The sequence below is a fragment of the Equus asinus genome, chromosome 7, assembly GCF_041296235.1.
Source record: "Equus asinus isolate D_3611 breed Donkey chromosome 7, EquAss-T2T_v2, whole genome shotgun sequence".
NCBI classification, from domain to species: domain Eukaryota; kingdom Metazoa; phylum Chordata; class Mammalia; order Perissodactyla; family Equidae; genus Equus; species Equus asinus.
Window position 1 is genome coordinate 53,512,184 of NC_091796.1, and position 18,108 is coordinate 53,530,291.

The window sequence follows — 18,108 nt, forward strand, 5'->3', positions numbered from 1 at the left end:
GTAATCACCTAGGCCCCATTAAGAATACAAATTTCAGGGGCTGGCTCCATGGCCTAGTAGTAAAGTTTGGCACACTCCACTTTGGCAGCCTGGTTTTGGTTGCCAGGCGTGGACCCACACCACTCATCAGTGGCCATGCTGTGGCAGCAACTCATGTAAAAACAGAGGAAGACTGGCACACATGTTAGCTCAGGGCAAACCTTCCTCAAGGAAAGAGAGGAAGACTGACAACAGATGTTAACTCAGGGTGACTCTTCCTCAGAAAAAAACAAGAATACAAATTTCAGCATACTATATCTCCCAACTCCAACTCTCATATGGTAGGGCTGTGGGGAGGCCTACAAGAATCTGTATTTTCACGTGATTGATCCACGAACAAGCATTTGGAAATCTTTCACTACGTCACCTAAAGACTTACTATTAAAACATAGCAGCAGACAGGCATCCTTTCATTAAAGGACCAAATGTGATCCCAGCTGTGGTCTTAAGTTGGCAGTGTCTGCAACTAGCTGGCAATACTTATTCTAATTCTAACGTCAGATAACTTAATTTAGTAAAAAAGTCACTTCCAAAAAAGTATAAAGAATAAATTATCATTACTTGGGGTTCTCTTGATGAGGAGTCCCCACCTAACATAGTAGATATTTGTTGTTTGGGGCTGCCCAACATGTCATTTCCCTTTCTCTTGGTAACTGAACTCCAATTTCCACCCCTCCCTCATGCACTTCTGAATATCTTGGTATAAGCTGACTCACCCTCTGAGACTGGAGCACATGATGAAAGCCTAAGCTTATCAGCACACCATTCTTCTGACCACTGTGATTGGTTCGGACATGGGCACAGGACCTGAGTTGACCAGATCAGTTAGAAACTCTACTTGAAGGTTAAAAGAAAAGACTTTTTCTTCCCACTGTGCCTGAACAAGCAGTCTTGGAAGCTACTGGCAATTATCTTACAACCACAAGCAGCTGTCTATCCGAGAAGGGAGACAATATTAAAGAAACAGATCTAGAAGACCAGCTCCCAGTCACATCATTTGAGCCCTGAAAAAAGACATTCCTGAAGCTACAACCTACCTATTAAGTATTCAGAAGCAAAAGATGTTCTTTATTGTTTAAAAGCTAATTTGTGTTGGATTTTCCAGTCCTTTATAATCAAAAGATCCCTAATTAATATAGGTAAAAAGGAGTAGAAACCTCTATAGGTCCTTAGTCTTCAATTCACTAAATTCAGTGGCTACTCTGCAACTACTATAAGAAGGAAGAAAGGAGCAGGGACTGAGCTTGAATGCTACAATTACAAAATAAGCCCATTGTTTTCACTTAGACCATAATTCATTTAATTATAATAAATTTTTACTCTAAAACTATCCGAGAAAATCTATGTGAGGTTAGTAACTTCTCCTTCCTCTTCTACTCGAAAAGAGGGTAGAAGCTATGGGGGATGGGGTTGAGTAGGGTAATGCCAAAAGGCAACCTAGAGCGGCAGGATAAGCTCCTACAGGCAAAAAGGCTTTAGGAGACAGGCCAGATGAGCACAGGGCATGAGGGCAACAGGGAGCAAGGGGCAGCCATTTATCACCACCTTCTACTATTGTTTTTGTGAGGTTTCAAACCCTGCTTTATAAATTATCACATTTGATGTTCACCACCACCCTAGGAAATAAATTATTATTAACTCCATTTTACAGACTGAGAAGACCACTGCTGAAGAGAGTTTAAGTGACTTATCCAAGGTAATAGAAAAGAGGGAAGGGAGAAGGGGTGGTATAATGAACATCTATGTCCCACTGCCCACATTTCCCTGGGAATTGCCGCCTCATTCTCATAGTTCTCATGTGACCCTACCCTCCTTATCATAAGTGATTAGTTGAGGGGTAGGCACCTGACCCAAGCTGAACCAATGAATCTTTTGCTCCAGAGCTCTGGATTCGAGACTCAAAGATCTGAAGTCAGTGATTGAAGCTGACAGTCTAAGATATAAAGCTCCAGTGCTCTGGATAGTCGTATTTTCCACAAGCGACTAATACCAGTCTACAATCAGAGAGAATGAAAAAGAATAAGAGAATAAAGAGAGAGCCTTGCTTGCATTTGAGGCCCAAATTCTAGTTCTTACTGAAGCTCAACCAAATCTTTACTTTTAACGAGATCAGGTTTTCCTGAGTCTATAAATTCTTTTTGCCCAGGAAAATTCAAGTTGAGTTCTACCACATATAACTGACAGAGTCCTAACTAATTCATACAGAAGGAACAGGAGAATGAGGGTGGGGGAAATAATCATACACAACAATTGACAACTATTAACTGAACAATAATGTCCAGAATTATGCTAAGCCCTCAAGGAATTCTCATTAGAGAGGTAAGACAACACTCAAGACAGACTCATACAAGATAGCTCTGATCAAGTTCTAAACAACATGAGACAGATTACAAACACCATAGGAGTTCAAAAAAGAAAATAACAGTACAAAACAGTTGTGACTTATGTTAAACTATAAAGAAGGAGAGAACTCAAAGGAAGAGAAAGACAGAGCCTGGAACTGTGAGAGGAAAGGAAAGAGCAGGTAACATGCTACAGAAAGTGAGAAAATCCACCTGGAGCAGACAGTCTGTTTTGGAGAATGGTAGGAATTAAGACTAAGTAAATAGGCAAGCCAAGACCACATGACAAAAAGCACTAAAGTTAAGAGTAAGAAAGACATAGTATAGATTATACTAGCAAACTGCTAGGGTGTTGCACCAATGCAAGAATATTGGGCTGAAAATTCACACCTGGGTAGGGTACCAATAACAAAAAGCAAAGATCAGATTCAAGAAACATTTCAAATAATCCCATTCTACTCTTCTCCCAAGATTCCAAGTAGTATTTCTAACTACAGTGGAGCCTTCATCAAATCTATAATACAAAGGTAAAGTAAGAAAAGGAGTAACTTGTAACAGCAGGATGAAACTACATATAAATTATTTCATTTAATCCTCATAATTAAAAACAATGAAGTAAGTATATCATGATTCTCATTTGCAGATTAAATATATTCAGGCTCAAAGAAGTTAGATAACTTGTCCAAGAACACACAATAAAAAGCTGGCTTGCAGAGTGGGGAGGTGGATAATAATCCACTTGGTCAGCACAAAAGTCCTTTTTCCCAGGATAAATTATGAAGATACATAATGATGACAATGATGATAATAATGGTAGCTAACATTTACTAAATGCTGGAAACTATGCAAAGCATGCTACATGTGTTATCACATTTAATATTCCTAACAGCCCTATTAAGAGTCTATGATTAATCTTATTTGAGGATGATGTGTTTCCGTCCTAAAAAAGTTAAGAACTTTGTCCAACATCACAAAGCTAATAAATGGCTAACCCGGGTGGGATTCAAAATCAGTCTGACTTCAGGGGCTGGCCCTGTGGCTGAGTGGTTAAGTTCGCGCGCTCCGCTGCAGGCGGCCCAGTGTTTCGTTGGTTCGAATCCTGGGCACGGACATGGCACTGCTCATCAAACCACGCTGAGGCAGCGTCCCACATCCCACAACTAGAAGGACCCACAACGAAGAATATACAACTATGTACCGGGGGGCTTTGGAGAGAAAAAGGAAAAAATAAAATCTTTAAAAAAAAAAAAAAATCAGTCTGACTTCAGAGCCCACGCTCCTAACCACTTCGCTAAACTGCCTCCATGACCAGAGATTACTAGAAATAAGCAGAGGAACTACAACGAGGATGAGATGAGTAAACACTTTTAAGGTGGATGATAAAAATCAAAGAAATATTTTCTTTGTCCTCCTATCAAAGAAGCAGTAAAATTTAAGCAATCAATGAGAGAACAAATAGAAGATGTATATCTAAAACAGAATTTCCTGATAAGGTTGGGAATTTAAATAAACTCATCTAAAGACAAATTAATTTGAAGATGGTTTCAATTAGTGAATTTTGTACTATACTCCTAAAGAAAAGCAAGTTCAGAGGTGGATATGATCTGTCCAAGGCCACACAATTTTTCAATTTACAATTTAGAGTCAATTAGAGAGTAGATTCAGTGCTTCAGACCCTTTCCTGATCCTGTTCAGTTTTTCTTTTACTATATCATACCCACATTCTTGGAAATCAAATGTGCAATTCTGTTAGTGTTGTTAGAACTAAGATTTTTTCATGTAAAAGAAAAAAATACAAACTCGAAGAGATAATAAACAGAAACTGGAATTATCAGTATAAACTATTTATTCTTCTTTTCAAAAATAAAATTTCATAGCTCTATTCATTAAACAAGGACAAGAAGCAAACTCAACCCAGTAGCAGACTGTGGTCTCAGAACATCATTCCTCACTAAAAGGAAAACAATGGCTGATTTCCAAGTCTGGGGTAAGGAATGTACAATATGACCCTAGCCATCTTATTACACCAAAAAACAAGAAGCTCTATCAAAGACTATTAGGGTCATATACAAATAAAATGGGAGCCAATGTAAAGAGGTTCCTCAGGGGCTGGCCCTGTGGCCGAGTGGTTAAGTTCACGAGCTCCACTTTGGTGGTCCAGTGTTTCACCTGTTCAAATCCTGGGCACGGACATGGCACTGTTCATCAAGCCACGCTGAGGTGGCATCCCACATGCCGCAACTGGAAGGACCCACAACTGAAAAATACACAACTATGTACCGGGGGGCTTTGGGAGAAAAAGGAAAAATAAAATCTTTAAAAGAGCTTCCTAAACCAGTCAAAGTCAGCAAAGATGACAAAAATTGACTGAAATACATAAAATAGGGGCTGGCCCCGTGGCCGAGTGGTTGGGTTTGCGCACTCCGCTGCAGGCGGCCCAGTGTTTCGTTGGTTCGAGTCCTGGGCGCGGACATGGCACTGCTCATCGGGCCACGCTGGGGCAGCGTCCCACGTGCCACAACTGGAAGGACCCACAACGAAGAATATACAACTATGTACCGGGGCGCTTTGGGGAGAAAAAGGAAAAATAAAATTTAACAAAAAAAATTAAAAAAAATTAAAAAAATAAAAAAAAAAGAAATACATAAAATATATTTTTAAAATGGTTTCCATAATGATGCCAAAAATAAAAAACAAAACAAAAACAGAGAACTACATAAATAAATGCTGGGTATATCTTGCTTGCTGATCCACATGGACTGGATCAATGAGTTCTTTTGCATACTAGCTTTTCAGGCAATGGGAGACCACAATAGGAGACAGTAGGGTGGGTGACCAATAAAGGGGAGGGGGTATATTCCCGATTCCCTTACTGCCAGATCAACATGCTTTTCTCTAATTAAAACCACAGCCCCTGTCAGACAGCCCTCTCCATAGAGCTACCCTCCCCAATTGCTCTTTCCGTGTCCCTTCAGGCCTAGAGGTGATAGCAGCTCTCTTTCCTACTGTTACTAGCCCCAGGGTACTGCACTATGCCTAGTGATTTCCTTAATATTTTCTATACCTTTGGAAACAGTCCCTTTCTGAAACTTCCTTCAAATACCCTGTTTGTGCCATGTCTACCACACTAAGGTTCCAAAATACTTTACTCTGAAAAGTGGCTATTAAAGAGAAACACTGAAGCATTCATCCTGTATTTTATGAACTGTATTTCACAGTAAGCAAACAGCCCTACAGATTATGAGTGAATGTTCTTAAATTCTTAAGTTCTCAACTCAAGAATTACAGTTAATAGGGGCTGGCCCAGTGGTGCAGTGGTTAAGTTCACACGTTCCCCTTCAGCGGCCTGGGGTTTGCCAGTTCCCATGCCAGGTGCAGACATGGGACCGCTTGGCAAGCCATGCTGTGGTAGGTGTCCCACATATAAAGTAGAGGAAGATGGGCAGAGAGGTGAGCTCAGGGCCAGTCTTCCTCAGCAAAAAGAGGAGGATTGGCAGCAGATGTTAGCTCAGGGCTAATCTTCCTCAAAAAAAAAAAGGAATTACAGTTAATAAATGTGAAAGGAATGACAGATTTAGAAAATCATTATTTTGCTATCCTTAATAAAATAACTGATTCAGCTAAAGATCATAAATGGATAGATGAAATCAGATGAAAGGATGATGAGTGATTTTACAAAGGAAGTTATTAACAGGTTGTCATCACATGAACACACTAGTCAACCTTAGCATCACTAAGGGTGGGCCAGCCAGACGTTATGTGCCTCCTGATGTGATGCAAAAGAAAACACAATCTATGAAATACTGTTGACTAAAAACTTGAAATAATTAGGGGCTGTCCTGGTGGCAGAGCAGTTAAGTTGGCGTGTTCCGCTTCGGTGGCCTGGGGAATCGCTGGTTCAGTTCCCAGGTGCCGACCCACACACCACTTGTCAAGTCATTCTGTGGCAGGCGTTCTGCATGTAAAATAGAGGAAGATGGGCATGGATGTTGGCTCAGGGCCAGTCTTCCTCAGCAAAAAGAGGAGAATTAGCTGCAGATGTTGGCTCAGGGCTAATCTTCCTCAAAAAAAAAAAAAACTTGAAATAATTAAACCAAGCTTTATATCAAACTAATTACTGGAAATATGGAAGATACAGGAGAAAGGTAAATGACATCACAAGGAAACAAAAAGAAAAACCCAGAATGTGAAACATTCTACAATACCAATGACCTAGTTTTTTCAACAAGACAATGAGGTGGGGTGGGGATGGGGGGTACAAAAGATAAGGGAAAAGACGGTTCTACATTAAAAAGAGACTCAAAAGACCTAACAAACAAAAGTAACACGTGAACTTTGTTTGGATCCAGATTCTAATTAAGCAACTGTAAAAAAGACACTGTTTTAGACAACCAGAGAAATGTGAATATAAACTAAGAATTAATGATACAAGGGGGCTTTTAATTTTGTTAATGATAATGGCCATTGTGATACTGCAAGAAAATGTTCTTTGTTTTTTTTAGAGATGCTCACTGAAGTATGTAAGGGTGAAATGACAATATTTAGAATAAAACATTTTGGCAAGAAAAGGGTCAATGATGAAGCCAGTGTGACAAAATTTTGAAAATTGTAGAATCTGGGTAATGGGAGTTCACTATACTATTTTCCCTACTTCTGTGTATGTTCAAAATTTTTCATTTATAAAATTACCAAACAAAACAAAAATCCATGTTCTTTTCACTATAACCATAGTTTTCAAACTTGAGTGGGTCTAAGAATCCACATTTCATGCAGAATCCTAGGACTCATCCACAAGAATTCTGATTTTATTTGTCTGGGCATAGGCCCAGATTCCATTTTTAACAAGTCTTCAAGTGAACCTGATACAGACAATCTACAGACTCATATGTGAAAATTATACACTTAGACTACTTTACCACAAGTCTTTAAATATATCCCAAACCTTAGAGGAAAGGCATGATCCTATCTCTGACCTCCCCTTCAAGCCTACCCCACTCCTATCGGCTCATAATTTATCCTTTTCCTGAGACTATAAATTCCATGAAAGCAGGCTATGTTTGTTTTTACTTACCATGGTGTCCTCACTGCCAATCAGAGTGCCTAGCACACAGTACACACCAAATAAACATTTGCTGAATGAAAAAATGAATAACAGCAAAAAGAAAAGTTAACTGTGGTCAACTATTTCAAAATTAGTTCCAGGGATCAATCTGAGATAAAATTTCAATTTTGTGCCAGAAGTCAGTATAGGAAGTACAGAATAAAGATTATATAGGTAAAGTATGGGAATAATACTAAAATTAAAATAAAATAGTAAAAATAAATAAACTTAGGAATAAAGAGGGGACACTGGTTAGCTTACCTTTTAAAATACAACACAGGTATGAGACAACCTCTCACCTCTCTGAGACACCAAACTTTGGACATTAATGTGAGCATCTAACTTCCTACTAATTGTTTAGAAACTATAATGAAAACTGTTTAGAAACTATAATGAAAATGTACTCATATTTTGCAATCCCAAACAAGAAGGGCAGGTATATTAGAGAAGTAAACTACGTATATACATTTTAATGGATATACAAATTAGTAATTCAATTACTACTTTCTCTGTTCAAAAAATACAAACCCCTACAATTATGAATGCAAAAAAGAATAAGTGCCAAATATAAGAATTAAAAATCAGCTTAGGATGACCTTCAAGGCCATATAGAATGAGTTTCAAAAACAGCACTTATTAAAGATAGTTCCTTTTCTTATATTTCTCTCCAAAACCATTCAACTTTTTAATTTTATTTCTCAAGTAATAAATCAATGACACAACTTTTTAGGTTTATATGGAAGTATAACAAACAAAGACCCAGAGAATTTTTAGAGATACAGTTGACATCACCAACTCTTCATTCTGCAAATGGGGCACCTGAAGTCCAGATAAATAAAAAGATTTATTAGTTATACACAGTTAATAGCAAAACAAGGATACGCCAATGCTCTGAATTTCCAGTCCAGTGTTCTTCTCACTACAACCATGCTAATAGCATATTTTAAAAAATCAATATTTTCCACTGTGAAATGCAGTACTATCTGTTCATCCTTTTGAACATACACATGTGTGGTATCCATCAGCTATGCTCTAGACTTAAACTAAATGAATGTACCTCTTTTTTAGTGAGATGAGAATGAGGAAGTAGAGGTACTGGACTATTTCCAGCAACAGAATGCCATATGCAATATTTCCTGATATGTGGGCTTTTCTACATATATAATGGAATCGCTAGTTTTTATCATATACACACAATATCAAAACTTATAATCATGAAATAAAACTAAAGTGTACAGTTATGCAAAATCTAATCTAAAACTGAGAATTTACTCTTTGTTCATTACAAAATTTTATATGTGGTTCCTTCTTCTGGATTAAAAACATTTCTGACTCAAGAGATTAATGAATGGCCCAATTCATGTCTCAGCTGTTACTCTGAGCCACCTCTCTATACACCCACAGGGTACTTGTAGTGCAAGAGGGCCTATTTACAGAACACAGACTGAAAGTATAAAAGATACACACAGGAAGAAAGCAAGATAACAACTAAAATCTCTGCAAACCAGCTTCCAACTGCCTTTCTTATCAATCTAAACCCTTGGCACAAAGTAGGTATGTTATAAATCATGACTAAACGAATAAACAGTCTCCCAAAGCCCCTCCCCATTCTACTGAATCCATTCTAAACGTCTTCATTTTCAGTTACAATTGGCTTGGACACTTCAATAAAGTACAGCTGGATTATGAATTTACGGGCATGGCCTGAGGTACCAGATAAATTACAGTGTACTTAGAGAAGACGATAAGTATCAACTTCCAACCTAAGCACAGTGACTCACATATAACAGGAATATTATAAATGACAAAAATAAGTTACCAATTAACAAATGCTTACTAAATGCCATATGCTGTGATAACTGCTTTGTCTATATTATTTAATCCTTATGACAACCTAGTACTATTATCCCCCCCACTTTCCTGAAGATGAAACAAGCTTTAAGAGGTTAAAATAACTCACCTAAAATCATCTAGTAAATACATGGCAGAGACTATGTCTGAGTCCAAGTTTCGACCCTACATAAAGATTTACTAAATGAATGAATCAATGGAGTAATTTGTTTTTTTAAAAAATTCTTGCAACATATTAACATCAAAACAGTCTGGTCCAAACTAACCAGATACAGAATTAATACTGGTAATACCCATTAACTCATAAATTAACAACACTGGCAGGCACATAGCTTCAAGGCCCAAGATTTAATGACCTCAGGTCTTTTCATTCCATCAACAGTAATATAACCCCAAGTGTGATCAATTCAACTGGCAAGATACACAGAGGGCTTATACAGCAAAATCTCTGGAATGCTAGCCAGAATCTGCTGAAATAATCCAATGTGTGGCAGAGGATTGTCAAAGTTAATGTTCACAACAAAAATTCCAGTTGAGTGACAGGGACAGTAGCTGTGTAAATGACAAAATAGATAAGTAAAACAGAAGAAATCAGGACAAAACAGGAGAAAGCTTATTTTGGAATATGAGGAATTTGAGTGATAAGATGACATCCAAATAGAGATGTCTAGCAGGCAGGCAGATATTTAGGATTTAAAACCAGGAAAAAAGACTGAAAAATAAAGATTTGGATATCATAGACATAGAGATGACAATAGTTGAAGCTATAAGAATGGATGAATTCTCCAAGAGAGTGAAGAGAAAGATAAGTATTACAGGCCAACATTAAGGCTGAGAGAAAAAGAAGTTCACAAGGAAAAGATGGGAAAGTGCTGGGGCAAGGAAGCCAAGGAAAAAAGAATTTAAAGGAAGAAAAACTAACAAAACAAACAGCTTCATTTACATTTGCCTTCTACATTCTGAAAAACTGACTAATAAAAAATGGTAGTAACAAATATGTACAAAGGGGACAGCAGTATTAGAACACAGTGTGCACTGTTGAACTACTGCTGGTTCCCTTCTCTCCATTCTACCCACCCTTTGCTACACTTCCACCAGCTACAAAAAACCAGAAAAAAGTCATGCTCTTAACTGGCATCCTGAAGCAGTGTGCTAATCATGCTACAGGCAAGATAACTGCATTTTCAAGAAATGCATGTCAAACTTCAAGACAAATATATACCTAATCTTCCCTCTCACCCACCTTTGTTCTTTCTTTTTAATTTACTGTTTTCAGAAGGACTCAAAACTATCGAGAAATTAACAAACCCTAGAGCAAATGATGCTAAGGTTAAAAAAAAAAAAGCTGGGAAAAGGAAAACAGCTCTTAATAATCATTTTAAACCATAACATGGACAATAAGAAAACCATTAGGACACTGGAAAGAATCTGACTTACAGAAAACCAAGGTTGAGTAATTTGGATGATCTAGAAAACAAGTAAATAGTTACCATAATACTATCTTATCTTAGTATCTGCAGACTATTTTAGCATTTTATTTGCAATATGAAAAATGGACTTATGCAGTTCTTAAATTATATGTGTTCAAGAAAAGGTGTGATAGCCACTTATCAGGGCTTTGTCCAGCTACATTATTTTATAACTACTAATACTCATCATTAGTATCTCAAAAAGAAAAAGCTGTTTTGTGGGTAAGGTGGTTTAAAAGACATTTGCCAGCCAACTCTTCTGAAACCAAAAGGTTTGGGAACTTTCATTTCTGAAGAGTGGATCTAGTCAAGGAAGTTGCGAATAAACATAACTTGACAACTTTATTTTTGGGGATTACAAAACAACCCCTAGAAGTTGAGTGCTGCACATGACAGATAAGATGCACTCAATAAGCATCAGTTAAATAAATCAACAACGGCCAAAACAGTAGAGAAAGGCAATCAATTTAAAAGAAGTATTGTCCCTACAATATGAGAGATGTCCAAAATCAAGACAGGGAAGAGTAAGAACAGACTCACTGAAAAAGGTGAAATTACCTGATAGGTCATTCTGAAGGGAAGAATGAATGGAATGAATACTTAATAGCAAACATAAAATATCATGCAAAGAAAATTCCTGCTAAACACTACGAAACTGGAAAAAAGATTTTGTCTCCAAAGAAAAATTCAATTTTTACCAACTTCAGATTAGTATAGTAATAAAATTTCAACAAATATCAGTAAACAATTATGGAACTAAACAGAAAAAAGGGCCAAGTTTATAAGATTACAAGAGGGAAAAAATCGGTTGACTATTTTCTTTTTCAAAATGTTCTTTTAGAAGTCTTGGGCTCCAAGATACCTCGCTGTCCTAACTCTGAAAGGCCTTGATTTGCCTTTCTTGACACTTCCTCTTTGTTCAACTTTCATCTTTTACCCTTTTATCATTCTATCAGTTTCAACTTGCAACTCTCTGCAAATGATTTCCAAACTGTTATCTTTAACTATGAGCTCAAGTTTCATATCTGCGACTGTCTACAGGTCATTTCTTTGTGGTTGTCCCACCATCCCCTCAAACACAACAAATCTAAAATTGAATTTATCTGTTGCCTATTCTTCACAAGCGACTTTCCAAACCCAACTTTGCTGTTTTCATCAGTCTCCCTATAACCCAGGCTCAAAATTTTTAGATCATCTAACTATTTTCTCTCTCTTTGATTCCCCCTTGTCTTCCCCAATCCTGCCAATCAAGTTCCATCAGTTCTTCCTTCCCCATTCTAATGCCCCAATTTTGGGATTCAATCATTTCTGGACTGTCACAAAAATTTTTTTTAAACTCCCCCATCTCACCCATCTCCAGTCTCTTTCCTCACAACCCATTCTGCACACCAGTACCAGAATCATCTTCTTCGTAAATATTTAATAGCCACAATACTCTAAAGAAAATCTAAACTCCTTAGCCTAGCAATCAAATCTTCCACGCTGTAACCCTCTATCTTTCCAACTCTATCTTCTGTTTCCCTAAACATGTCACAGCCAGTCATGTCTCCACCCTCTATTCATGTTATCCTCCACTCCTCCTCTGAATACCTTCTATTTAAATCCTATCCATCCATCATAAAGCATACTCCAGCTCTCTCAACTGACAGTGATTTCTTTCTTTCAATATCCAAGAGTATATATTACCTATACCAATTATTTTTAATTTATCACATATTTTCTCAACCTGTGAAGTCTTTTGCTTTGTTTCTGAGTATGTATGTGAGATTAGGTCTTGTTTTCCTAAATAGACCGGACTTTCAAGGAAAGAGTACATGACTTACACTTGCTTGTATCCTCCACATTTCAATAAATCTGTGAGGTTCCCACCAAACGAAGTTATGGCAAGAGGCTAGAAGACAACTAAAAAAAAGCTACCTACATCCTCCTTGTAATGCTGCTTCATGGAATAAGGAGACCAAAAAAGCAAAGTAAAACAAAGATATATGATAATTGAATAAATATTAAAATTAGACTTCTTAAAAGTTACAGAAATCCTCACTAGAAAGATGTGTTCTAATTCCTTCCACTTTGCTCATTCAATATAATGTTTTAAATTGTATTAAACATCAACCTTCCTTTCTGTTTCCCAACATGAAGAGCATCCATAACGTCAGCGAGACATTTCAAAGATACAACTCACAAGGCTCAAATTTCCTAGTCAAGGATGTCTGCAGTAATTTTGAAAGCTTTGGGGAGAAACTTTCTTGTAAAACTATACACATTTAAAACCATACACAGTATTTAGAGTCACTGAAATTCATGCTAATTTTAAACAATCTACATGACTTTCCTTACTCAAGATGAGATTTTTAAATAAATTATTTCTCTGAATGGCATTATTTTGTTCACTTAATCTTAATCCCAAATACTGTGTACATCAAACATTAATTCTCTAAGGAGGCTATAAATTACTATCTATATACATACTCCCTGCAACTTTAGAGATCACGTGGTTTTGTTTGGACTAAAATAGAATTATTATATAATTTTTAGTTGTTCAGCAAAGTAAAAAGAGAAGCTCTCACAAACAGAGTTTGCAATTGTTATTATTATTAGGGGAAATTGACAAAATTTAAGAACTCCAATTATTTACAGATAACTGTCTATGCTATCCATCACTGAAAGATTTTTTAAAATAGGATTTTGGCCTTTCATATCATAAAAACTTATTTAGAATGTTTTAAAGGTGACAAAGCAAAGCACACTACAACCAAAAAAGGGCAGTTGAGATAAAATATCTGTGCAGTACTTTTGTCATCAACAATATTGTAATAGGCATTAATATTGTGATGACCCATCATCAGTTATCTCGGGTTTTTACACTTATTAGTCCAGCAAAAGTTACCTATTTCAGACTCCAGTTACCTATGACATTTTGGCTCAAAAGCCACTTCTTCAATACTGATCCTTCATTGTCACTTCCAAGTTTAAAAACTAAACCCTTAGGAGCTAAATCGCTGTAAATGGGAAGTAATTAATCTTTCCAATATTACTGTCAAACCGATCAGAAAGATTAATATCACTAAGATCTCCATTCAACAAACTATATACGTAGTAATACCTTGGACGCGGTACGTTTTTACATGCAGCCTGCAACAGACGTTTATAAGTATCTTTTGTGTAATGATGAACTGAGTCAGCGCTAAGAGCTCAGAGAGTAGCGAGGACAGAGCCAGTCCAATGATAAAGACGGCCACGGCATGAGATTTCAGTGGTCCTCCCAGATTCTTCGGGAAAAACACCGTCCAAGATCATGCACACCTGAAACTTTCTTTTGCAGATAACTAGACTGAAAGCAACAGGAAGGCAAAAACATACAGAACTTCAGACAAGCAGAAGAGAACAGTGCTACTCACCAGCAAACAATCCGAATTCACTTCCGATTTGGGATCCCGCAGCAGGTTGTCTATTTTTTCAAACCGAGTCTCAAAACTGTCCCCAGTCGACATGTTGCTGCTACTGTGACAATACCCTCGTACCAGCAGCGGAAAGCAGTTTCAACCAACTTCCTCCGGCGGTGGGTTCTCCGCCGCGGGGCAGAGGAGCCGGAACCTCAGGGTCACCAGGTGCGCCCGGTCCCCCCCCTCCCCCTCACTGAGGGGATCTCCGCTCTCCGGACCCCGGGCCGGGGGCAACAGCGACCCACAGTCGCTCGGACGCCCAAAGTCGCATCCCACCCGGCAGCCCCTCACGACAGCCCACAGCGCCGTCGCCACCAGCCTCGTCGCTCCGGCGAGGTGCTTCAGCCTAGCGGGCCCCAGCCGCCTCGCCCACGGAGGGTTCCCCGTCCCGAGAGGGGCAGGAGGGGGAGAGAAAGACAAGCAGGGTGGAGACTCCTCCGGGCAGCAGGGGAGGGAGAAGAGGAAAGGCGAAAGCGAAGGGCGGGCGCGGAGCCGTGCCAGCTGCCGCCGCCGCCGCCTGGGCCACGGGCCGGCCCGCTCCGCTCTGAGGCGCTGTAGGCTGGCTAGCCGCGCATCCCGGCGCCACTCGGCCCGGCCCGACGCCCCGATCCTTCTCGGCCGAGAACTGGTCCCCGCGGAATAGCCTCACTCTCCCATTTTGTCCCGTGGCTGCTGGGGCTGCTGTCGCGGTGTCCGGCGGGGCAGGGCGAGGTCTGTGCCCGCTGCAGACTGAGGAGAGGAAAGGCTGGAGAGCGGGCGGGGAGGAGGACGCGAGTCCGGTCCCGGCAGCTGCTGACGGGGGAGCTCCTGGGAGACGCTGCGGCCCCGGCTGGGGAAAGGGCGAGTCGCGACGGCAAATGCCTGGGGGGGTGGGGCGAGGGGGGCCTTGAGGGACTAATATGTCCGCCTTCCTGTTCAAACAAACGGAGACCGCCGGCGCGGACTGCGCATGCGGGGCGCGGACGTTCGGAAGGGGAACCGGCCCGGCGCCGAGAGCGCGCACGCCGGCGCCTCCGCAGGGCCGGGCCGGGCGGGGCGGAAGGCGTGGCGCGCCGGGGCCCCGCGGGCGGGCGGAGAAGGCCGGCAGCGAAGGCCGGCAGCGGAGAGGAACCGGCGGTGCGCGGCGGGTGGCCCGGCGCTCGCCCCGGCCGGCTCTGAGCAGCCACGCAGAGCTGCCGGGAGGGTCCGGCCGGCGCTGGAGCGCTCGCCCTATCCGCTTCTTGTGGGCTGCAGCCGGCCAGAGAACTCGAACGAAAAAGAGGGTGCTTGTTGTTGTTGTGTCGGAGATAGGTTCTTGTTTAGGCAAGATGCCTTTTCGCCGGCAGGCACCAGCATTTTAGCATCAGCGGGGTTTGGATTTCAGTAGTACTTCATCGGTGGCCATCCGTGAACCCCCCAACGTTTAGCCCGTCTACGATTCCATGGGAAAATTAGGAAGTAATGCAGTACTCAGCCCTCCTAAACCGAGCGTGTGTGTCAGGGGAGCATTAAAATACTGACTCCGGAAGATATCGTCAATAGAAGTCAAGCTCAATTTAGTTTAAAAAAAAAAAAAGAAAAGAAAGGAACCTCACAGGGAAAAAAAAATCAATATTTTTAAGTTATTCATACTAGTTCTCCCACACCATTAATATTCCCACTGTAGTTCTCTTCTTGATGAATAATCCTGCCGTTTCAATTTCAAATCGTTCATTGAAACTTAGAACTAATTTTACCAGAACTAATGTAGAACGTGAAAATAATGGGCATCTCCTCCTAATTCAGTTGCTTCCTTGACTGTGGTGTGATAGAGAGTGAACGGCTTGCTGCTCAATCTGCTGATAGAGTAATGTTCTTCGCTGCTTTCAGCAGGAAGTCTACCTTAATTCATTTCTAATCAATCTTCAGTTTTGCTCATACGTCAAATTAAGCATCGGTAGAAATAGAAAACTTGAGTGTCTTCCCGCACACTGGAAACTGCTACAGGTGAACCAAACCAATTGTCTTTCTACATAAAAAGCATTGTAGAGTATCTGAACCGTCCACCAACTTTCCGTTGCCAGTCGGAGTTTAGGAAAATGTTACATTGTTTGAAAAATGTCTATTCTGTTTTCATTTTATTAGACAATATTTAGAGATAAAATTCACTGAACAAATCAAGATAGGAAGTAAGTCTTCACAAAAATCATATCAAAGATGACAACTAGTCGAAATTCAGGTATTTCATTAAATGCTTTTACAGTGACTTTTCTTGGCGCCAGTATTTTAAGCCAGTCATGTGAATTGAATTTATTTTTAAGCAAAGGGCTTAAAATAAATCTGGCAGTTGCCTTAAAATAAATTTCGTAAACCATGCTTGTCCATTTTTATTACCATTTTTAGGTATTCTTAGGAATTTTGTTGTTTCTCAGAGAACTGTGAGCATTATGTTGCTTTCCATTTGGACACATGAAAAAGTGCAGGTAGCTAAGATAATACGAGTGGCACTGATAAATGTAAGTGGGACTGAAAACCAATCTGGCAAATCTACTAGAAATATAAGTGGGGCCTATATATTTTACTTATCTACAAGGCTAATCTGATGATTGTAACCCCCTACTAGTTGTCTTTTACCATAAGCTAGGTGGACTCTGCATTGATGTCTTTTTTAAAAAAATAAAAGATTCCTCACTTCTAATAGGATAGAATCCTATGACATTAAATTTCCTTTCCAACTTTAAAATTCTGTTATCTAATTGTGACTAATCTCTTCAAAAGCATTGTGGATATTTGAGATCACCCTTTAAAGTATATATTAAGATCCTAAGTGAAATTGCAAAATATTGATATCATGTATAAGTATAACAATATAATATTAATTATACATACTTGGTGCTTACTGTATGCTAAAGAAATATTCTATGCACTTTATAATTAGTATCTCATTAAAACTTCAAAAGAACTCTGCTATGATTATACCTACATAATAGATAGGGAAACTGAGGTACAGAAAGATACTTTATTTGCTCAAGGTCATGACAGATCCAGATTGGAACAGAGGCAGTCTGACTCCAGAGTCCCCACTTTTAACTGCTGAGTATGCTAACGCTATCCGATGCTAATACAATAACAAGTACTTTACGATTGTATTATTTACATTAGCACAGATTTAAATGATTCTATGTAAAAGAGGGAATTATAAAATTTGCAATGTGATCAGTATGATTACAGTCCCTAGGGAAAGATGTGAAATGATTTTAGCAAGGTTCAAAATAAAAAGACCTTGACAATATTCAATAACAGTGGCTTGGCTATAGGTTCCCAAACACTGGGTCCAAGAACCAGTGGCAGTTCTTCGTGGAGTTTTCCTGACCTAGAGCAAAATGAGAAAGATAAAAACCTTACTATATGTTTTCATAAAGTAAGCAGGTCTAATTTAAGACTGTCCTTCAGTCTGAAATTCTCTTTACTACTTTTTTAAAAGATTAAATATACTTTCCTTCAAGAAACAAGAGGAATAGTAAATGGTACAGGTTTTAGTGTTATTACTTGGAAAGTAAAAAGTTACAAAGTTGGAAGCTCTATGCAAATATATAGTTTGGTTAGTTATATCTTAATTTTTCTGGGTTTTTTTTAGGTCTTCTTCTTCTTCTTCTTTTTTTTTTTTTTGGTGAGGAAGATTGGCCCTGAGCTAACATCTATTGCCAATCTTCCTTTTTTTTCCCTTTTCTCCCCAAAGCCACAGTACATAGTTGTGTATCCTAGTTGTAGGTCACTCTAGTTCTTCTATGTGGGATGATGCCCTCAGCATGGCTTGATGAGTGGTACATAAGTCTGCACCCAGGATCTGAACCAGCAAACCCCAGGCCGCCAAAGCGGAGCGTGTGAACTTAACCACTGGGCCA

At 39.4% G+C, this 18,108-nt stretch overlaps 1 protein-coding gene and 1 long non-coding RNA gene across 3 annotated transcripts in view; one reads left to right on the forward strand and one right to left on the reverse strand.

The window, feature by feature from the left end:
• ROCK1 (Rho associated coiled-coil containing protein kinase 1) overlaps positions 1 to 15,196 on the reverse strand; it is a 160,202-nt gene extending 145,006 nt beyond the window's left edge. Inside the window, exon 1 of one of the 2 annotated variants that reach the window (XM_014860419.3) lies at positions 14,201 to 15,196. In XM_014860419.3, the coding sequence (XP_014715905.1) occupies positions 14,201 to 14,293 (93 nt within the window). In that variant the 5' untranslated portion in view covers positions 14,294 to 15,196. The remainder of the gene's footprint in view (positions 1 to 14,200) is intronic. The other variant, XM_014860420.3, reaches the window with a different exon arrangement.
• Positions 14,281 to 18,108, forward strand: part of LOC123287086 (uncharacterized) — a 30,178-nt gene continuing 26,350 nt past the window's right edge. The window contains exon 1 of the long non-coding RNA XR_011504514.1: positions 14,281 to 14,410. This is a non-coding gene — a long non-coding RNA (uncharacterized lncRNA). The remainder of the gene's footprint in view (positions 14,411 to 18,108) is intronic.